At 36.6% G+C, this 8364-nt stretch overlaps 1 protein-coding gene across 1 annotated transcript; it reads right to left on the bottom strand.

Annotated features, from left to right (window-relative positions):
- Positions 1-3547: 3547 nt before the first annotated feature.
- On the bottom strand, positions 3548-7182 carry LOC133993252 (probable 2-ketogluconate reductase). Its single transcript, XM_062432147.1, has 5 exons — positions 6804-7182; positions 6140-6311; positions 5085-5263; positions 4898-4994; positions 3548-3704 (listed from the first exon to the last, which is right to left on the bottom strand). Exons 1-5 carry the CDS (start codon positions 7180-7182, stop codon positions 3548-3550), a joined length of 984 nt encoding a protein of 327 aa, XP_062288131.1.
- Between the last annotated feature and the right edge of the window lie 1182 nt (positions 7183-8364).

Genomic DNA, 8364 nt, shown 5'->3' with positions numbered 1-8364 from the left:
AACATCATCAAAGTGTTAACATAATGGTTTAAAGGAATTATAGCACATTTCATCAGACTGATCAATAATTTAGGGAACTTTTAATCTTCTGTGATTTTATTGAAGGACAAATTTCCAGAGAACACTACAGACACATTCAGTAGTTCAGTCAGAGCAACAACAACAACCTGCAAATCAATACAAACTAGATTCTGATCACTGATAGGCTATAGATTCCCTTGGAAACGTGATACATACAGTGAGCGCTACTGTAACTGCACGGCTTCGTCCGGTGGCATCATTAAACGCTGCGGTTCATATAAACTATGTATTCCCTCAGCTGAGAGTCTGACACACATGATGCTACTTTCAAAGGAGATGATCAGGGGAAAGGCATGTTTTAAGATGATTTCAAGCTGAAACTATGAACAGAATTTGGTCCGGACATAGGCTATTGCAGGTTCTATAGAAGGTGCGCTTGATTTGTTTAACAGCTGTCCAGGAATGATATTAATATTATTAATTAGTATGACATCATGACACCAGAGGGGCTCCGTAAACTACACCTCCTGTGTCTATATTATTACTTAGGTGTTTAAAAGGAAAATACTGTCAAGTAAATTAAACTAAGGAGTTGTGGACCAATCAAAACTACCTCAAGGACAACTCTAGTTTTCCATCTGCATCTCTCACTATAAGAAACACCTTCACAGTTTATAGGAGCAGCCTTGGGGAAGGGAAAAGCAGTCGGACTCAGCTGTTCTGTGGACTTCAGGGAGGCCTGTGTGAGCCACCTACTGAAAGGGTGCCCTTCAATTCGAGACAGGGTGCCCTTTCTAAAACACAATCATAGATAGAAAGTGAGTGGCAGTCCCACCGTAGTCCGTCCCCGTTGCCACATTGATTCACGGACACGTCCTCAAGAGCCTCATTTGAGCGTACTGTAGCTAAAGCCTCATGGACAAAACATGACCTTCAACACCCCCGCTCTAATCAGGCCTTTTCTCAGGCAGATTGATACATTCTGAGAAATATTAAAGTTTTGCTTTGTGTCTATATAAATTCATCCTTTTTCATCATCAGTGTATTCAGTGAAGTCAAGTTAATTTATATTGTATCTAGCAACAGAAGTAAAGTAATGAGTCAAAAGAAAGAAAAACTTAGCTGAAATTGGTGCATATTTAGTTTCATGCACTGACAGAACAAAGGTGATCTGCTCTGATGGACTCATTCGCCTTACATAATCTAAGGGGTACCACAAGGTGTTGTGCTGGGTGCAGTATTATTTGCAGCCTACATAAATAATACCACAGCTCAAACGCACACCATCCATTTTTATGCAGATTCTATCCTCTGTATGCACGTCTCTTCTCCAACGCACGCCATGTCTAGATCACAGCCTGACTATGTTTCTTCAGACAATCTCTGCAGAAATCTTTAAACTTGTACTGACTGCTGATAAGTATTGTGTTTCACTCTCGAGAACCCATTGTTACATCTTCCTGCATCCGTGCATATAATGGTACCGAGCGCGGGATGCGAAGGTTAAAGTGTCTTCCGTATATCAAAATAAAGCATGTATTTCTCTTGAGGACATGAAAAGCACTGTGCAACCGACCATTATGTTTGTGCTTGATTATGGAGATATCCATCTAGCTCTCTCACGCTGCTCATTTCACCTTAAAACAGCTTGATGTAGTTTACCACTGTGGCCTGAGTCTGATTATAGGAGATATAAAAAGCACTAACCATATACTACATGAAAAATTTGTCTCTGCCAAGCAACAAGGAAGAGAATTACACACTAGCTCTCTTTCTCTCTCTCTTTTTTTTAAAGAAATATCTCCAACTAAAGCTTTTAGTATATCTATCCACAAATTTAACTATTTAAATTTTACATTTTTTAATATTTTGTGATGTCTGTGATGATTTCTGATACTGTTTGTATGTGTGACCGGCTGTGTTTACTTGTGTGTCTTATCTCCTCATTGTCCTTATTCCTTCTACTGTACTCAGGTCTCTCCAAATAAGATATTGATCGCATTGAGACTACCTGATTAAATAAAGGTTATGCAATATCTGAGGCAATAAAATGAAATAAAGCTAGTTCAGGTTTTATGTAAAGATATTGCAGTGCTGGCAATGAAAGCACTTATTGCACAGGGGGCAGTATAAAAAACCCTAATTGGCTTTGGGGAGTAGTTTGGATGGAAAACGAAATTCCTACTTGGATATTTCTCACTGGTAATATTTTCCAGTCAAGTCCAGACTGTTTTATACTACACACACACACATACACACACACACACATGGGGAGGTTTTCTGGGTGGATGGTGAGCATACAAAGTGCAGGTCTTTGACACCAGAGACACAAACTGGCATCCTGAGTCGCGCATCTGTTTAGGCAACAAAAGCACTTTGGTTAAGGGTTAGAGACAAAATGGGATTTCGGTTTAGCGTTAATAAAGTAAACATGCCCTGCCTCATGCTTCATATCGCTGTTGACAAACACATTATTTTCCATAACCTTGACCACGTTCCGCTAGTGCCGAGACGTGACCATAAAGAAGATTCTGCTATTACAGAACATCTCAGGCAGGCAGAGTTTTAAAGACTTTGTTCACAAGTTTTTATGTTTACAGCAGTCAGGTGTCAAATGAACACATTATTTTTTGCTGGCCATTAAGAGATTCCTTCATAATATGCTTTCAAGTTTGTAAAAAAGTCAGTACACATTTTTTTTAAGTTTTTCTGAATATAATATGAGGCTTTAGCTGCTCAAATCATTCAAATCACGTAAATATTCCCTTTTTTTTGTTACTTTTCTTCCACTGCAGCTAAACAGGAAAAGCCTTGAAACACAAATGGGGATTTTATTTTCTAAAATCTACTTTATTTGACAAATGTAGTCGACTGAAGCTTCATATTGCCTTCAGATACGCTTTTGAAAGCAGTTTTTCTCAAAACCAGGACTGTAAATTGTGTCCCTCAGAGTCATTACTTATATTGTGTGTACATTTGGAGTGGAACTTTGAATGGTTAGTATGTGCAGGAGGAATGATTACACCAAGAAAAACCTGTTTCCGTGTTCATATGGGTACCTGACTGTTGTTTTAAGAAAGACTTCAAAAATGCGAACCCTTCCTTTTGGCATGTTTAGAAATGACATACCTCTCTGATGTCTACACATTATACACAGTTATATCAAACATTAACTGAGGAATAATCATTACCGATGTGCCAGCACCAAACACTATACTTACTGTATACCACTGACAAGAAATATGCAATCTAGAAATAAACTGTATAATTTCCAAGCAAGAAAATGTGTCTATTTCAATAATATAGTGAACAATGCAAACAATACATTATTTATAATGAATCAATTTATTCACATTGTAAGTCAATATTTGCTCAATGTATTTCATCATTTTCACTCAACTGCTTTTTTACTCTTTCAAAGAGACACTTAAATATATATGCTTATTTTCACATATGCATATTATACATGTAGTACAATATAAATACAGCATGTACAGAAAGGTGTAACTCTAATTGACTAGTTAAGTCACTTCAGCTTGACTTCATTTGGAACAGGTAAGCCTTTCACTGCAGCCAGGGCGTTTTCTGTCATTTTCTCTACAATCCTGCTCATTGTGTTGTAGGTGTGGACCCCAATGTGGGGGGTGATCAGGACATTAGGCATGCCAAGGAGAGGATGATCCCTGAAAGGGGGAGGAAGCATGAGGAACGAATGAGTAGAGAGTAATACATTAATAGCTTGAGGGTGTTATTCTGGCTCCATATTTATCAAACTGCTAAAAATAATTTCATATTTTGGACTTCAGTGAAAGATAAAAGTAAACATCTTTGACTTTTACTCTTACTCAGAAACTTGAGAATAAAAACTAATTTTCCAACTTATTTGACAGTGCTCTTAAATTATACTAATTATCATATGTCATAATAAATGATATGTTACCTGAATGTTTGATTGATGTGATTAAGAAGAGAGTGGTTTAGCCATATATTATACTGTTATATACTTGTTAATTACTCCTGGAGATTTAAATATTTCATAAATAAAATAAACCTTCCAAAACCTCTGATTGGCTACTTCATCTGATCAATCATGTGAGAGCTACTTTTAAAGAGACTTTTCCACTTTCCACTTGATAAATATGTGTAATTGGACCCGGACCTGTAACTGATGAAAGATTGATGATTGTTCAATTTTGTCCAAGTGTTTCTATTCTAAACATGCACAGCTTCTCCAGCTGTTACGGTAAAAGTGGAGCGAATCTTGTGAATCTTCTCACTTACTAATCAGCCAATCAAATCTTGGCATTTGGACTGTCAGTGAGATACACACGGAGAAAAGAGTTAGTATGTGTTGAGATATATTGTTTTAAAGTTATTCGATGTTAAATAAAAAATATGGTTTAAGTTTTTTTAAAGTTTAAAAGTAAAAAAAGTAAGTATTTTTCTAAAACTAAGCACTTTATTTAGAAAGCACAATCAAAAGCTTTATTGTAAAATGCCATCATTTTTGGATATAAGAACATATTTTGTTTTATCTTATTCTTTTTTATTCTATTTTATTTATTTTATTATTTATTTGACTCCCACAGGTTCAGTGTGTAAATACTAATAAATGTTGTTGCCATATTAGAAAATGTTACTGTATTTACAATCTGCCCACTAGATGCTGATATAACAACGATGCTACTTCAAGGTACTAAAAAATAACACAGACATTATGATGTTCCAGACCTTCATTTGAGTAAAAATGTTCACAAATTGGACCTCAGTGAATTTTAATTGAATACCCCTGCTTTAGAGCATTCATAAGTATAATTCTTAGATGTTTGATAAATATGGGCCCAAATCTGAGAGTGTATTTTTAAAGAAGTGAGACCTTGGTAACGGTTCAGGATGGGTCACATCTAATGCTGCTGCACGGATTGTACCCACTAGGAGAGCCTCAACTAAGGCATCCTGATCCACAACTTGACCTGAGACATGCAAAGAGAGTTATCAAGGTAACATTAACCAGCAGTCATTCAATCAAGATTAATACAGTCAAGGAAACACATTGTTCTCACCTCTGCTGATGTTGACTAGCGTTGCCGTGGGTTTCATGAGGGATAGCTCTCTGTGACCGATGAGGCCTGTAGTGGCGGGGGTCAATGTGACAGCTATCATGACAAAGTCCGACCTCTTCAGCAGGTCATCCAGGCTCTCGCAGTAAGTTGCCATGACTGCCTGCTCATCTTCAGTGGTCCTGAATAGGGAGAGTTCTTTTTCTATTTAAGAAAATAATCCAGGGACAGCATATTTTTGTGGAAGATAATCTAGGGGGATGTTTTTTTTTATTTATAAAGAGGGACCAATACGATTCTGTTGTATGTACAAAAAAAAATACTTAAATACTTAACCCTCACATACTGTTCATATTCTGACTCATATGTAGTCTCTACACCAATTCACATTCAAATTCCCATCAATCAATTGTTATTTATATAGCACCTTTCAAACAGACTAGTGTAGTTCAAAGTGCTTTACAGTTATTTGATTGACAAGCATTAATCAGTCATTAATAAATGTTTGATTAATCCTTCTGTGAAACAAGACATTCACAATCACTATTTTATGGTCCAGGAGAACATTTGATGAATACAACAACATGTTTTAATGCCGATTTTCTATTATTTTTTTCATAAACACGGGTAAAACTTGTACATATACATTTATAAAAATGTATATCAACTGCATAACATTTTTAAAAATGATGCATTTTATTTCCATTTTATACTGTGGTATAAGCTGGTAGTCCAGCTAAAAGAAATGTTTTACAGTGTTTTTACAGCTCTCAAATGTAAAAATGGGTCAAATTTGACCCTGAACAGTGTGTGTGGATTAAATTAGTAAAACGCCAACATGTTAAACATAATCAGTTGACTGTCACTGGTTCTACATCATTTCTTGTGTCTTGTGCAATTATAGTAAGTGGAGAAACCCCAGGATCAATAGAGTAAACTATCAGATGCAATCATTGATTATTTCTGCAAAAATGCAAACAGAACATTCTCAAATATCATATTGTTACCTACTGATTAAAAATAACCTCATTAGCAAAGTTTGTCGTTCATTTTTTTACCTTCTGGTTCTGTTATGATACAGGATCTTCATTTCAAACCCTCTGCTTCTTTGGGCAATTTTATAACCGGTCTCTCCCATTCCAATGATTCCCAGAGTCGACCCTGTGACTTCAATTCCTATCAGGCTTTGTGGTAGATTAGTGGTCTTTGGGTCCACAGCAATATGATGACCTACATATGAGAAAAAAAAGGACAAAAGATTTTCTATATTAATTACAGACCTCTTCACTCTTTGCTGATTAACCAATAGCAACCAGGAAACAATCCCTCACTGGTTTCCCACCCACCAACACTAACAGATATTGGACAAAACAATACTACATTATGTATTTGGTTCTTTGGTTCTTTGACCAAGTTTTTAAAATGTAGATTTTGAGAGGACTACAGAAGCTTACAGAACCTCATAATGTGGTTTTGCTCCGATCTCTAAAAGAAAATTTAAAAAATATTCATGTTTATCTAAAAATTGTGGACATTTAAGGATTAATTCCCTACTTAGGCATAATGAAGATAAACCCTGGGACAGATAAAGAAGCTCCTCTCCCTATTTTAAGTGTATACAGATTAACTTGTCTGAGATGGTAGATAGCTGTACACCTTGGTGTTGGAATAACATGGAGTGTTTCACACTGGCCTGAGAGTTCAGACAATCTTTGATCTCACCCTCAAGGATCTTGCGAGCTGATGCCAGAAGCAGACCCATGGCAATATCTGCAGTGGCATTGCTGACTACACAAGGCGTGTTGGCCACCTTCACCCCGAGACTGTTGATGAACGGTACATCCAGGTGGTCGATGCCCACTCCTCCACTGGCAATCACTTTTAGGGAGGGAAGCAATCTGAGCAGCGAAGGCTCAGCTACAGGGAAGTACTTCCATATGAAGAAGATCTGGATCTTGGGGCCATGAAGCACTGGGTTTTGTAGAAAGTCTTTGTGGCACATGATTTGGAAGTGTTGTTTCAGCATGTCAACTAGCTCTTCAAGGTAACCATACTCTCCCCCGACTTCTGAGACCAATGCCCATGGTTTTTCATCTTCCATTGCCTGATGAGGTAAGACAAAAAAGGACTAACTGTACCATCTGACTAAAAATAGAGAGTTTAATTAGTACTCTTCTTATTACGTAATTCCAGCAAAACCTAGTCTTCTAGTAGAAGGTCATCAAAACATGCAATACTGTAAAAATCTGTCCACAAGCAAAAATGTGAAATTTTCTGACAAATTGAATGAACATTTTCTTGTATTTAAATGGAGCTGTTCTTTCAGTGAATAATAATAATAGTAATTAGTGCAACACTACATAGTGTTGAGTTAGTTTTCAGAAGAAGACTCACCTTCTGAACCTTAGCTTGGTGTTTCTTGCTGTTTTCTCACAACGATCAAGAGTTAGAAGGTGAGGGCTTGTTTGAACTGATCTTTGACCAGTTTTCCACAGATGAAGTCAAAGATTAAACAAGGCAAGCTAATGTGAAAACCTGCCCTCACCCTATAGCAGAGGGACTGAATGTTGTGCTCGGTTCATTATTCACAAAAACTTGAAGTGACGAGGAATTTAAGGCCAAATGTGCAAAAGGTGTTGTGCTGTCATATATTATTTATATTAATTGTGATTATGTTGGACCAGGCACAACAACTAAATACATATATATGACAAGATAAAAAAAACATTTCATATTTTATGATAAGGAAATAACCAATAAGGAAAAATCTTCAGTCTCATTTGTCTTGTATGAATATATTTTACTTGGCCGCAAAGAGACTTGCTTACAACATGCAGTATGTGAAGTCCTCTTAGGTAAAAGAAAGTAAAAGCTGTTATACTGTAGTAAGCCAGAAAAGAGCACAAGACTAGGGGCAGTGGTGTTTCTCTTTACACCAGTTTTCTTTCCTATCTAGGTCACAAACATCTACTTTGTCCCTGCTAACACAACACACAGTCCAGTTAGTTTAGTACATCCTTATATTATGACATTGTACATCGTAACAGTATTAAAGGTTACAATGTCTCTTTAAGTTGGATGATTAGTAGTTTTCTCGTGTACCTTCTGCCAAATACTAGCTGCCAGCCTTCCATAATGCCAGCCTTCCATGCATTTATGACTAATTGTCTAATTTGACACCACCAACATCTTTTATGATAAAAAATATTGTGCAGTTTGGATCTGGCATTAGTCACTTAAGTTTGACTTCATTGGGAATAGTAAACCATTCATTACAACCAGG

The sequence above is a fragment of the Scomber scombrus genome, chromosome 13 (genome assembly GCF_963691925.1).
Source record: "Scomber scombrus chromosome 13, fScoSco1.1, whole genome shotgun sequence".
Lineage (NCBI taxonomy): Eukaryota > Metazoa > Chordata > Actinopteri > Scombriformes > Scombridae > Scomber > Scomber scombrus.
The sequence above is the reverse complement of the archived record's forward strand: the minus strand, read 5'-3'. Positions and strand labels throughout refer to the sequence as shown.

Bases quoted from the DNA above. Each gene is read 5' to 3' on its own strand.
- LOC133993252 (XM_062432147.1), bottom strand. From the start codon at position 7,182: ATGGAAGATGAAAAACCATGGGCATTGGTCTCAGAAGTCGGGGGAGAG. The intron at 5,264-6,139 runs GTAAAAAAATGA...CTCCCTATTCAG, and splicing joins TATCATAACAGAACCAGAAG to GACCACTGAAGATGAGCAGG. The intron at 4,995-5,084 runs GTGAGAACAATG...TGCATGTCTCAG, and splicing joins GCTAGTCAACATCAGCAGAG to GTCAAGTTGTGGATCAGGAT.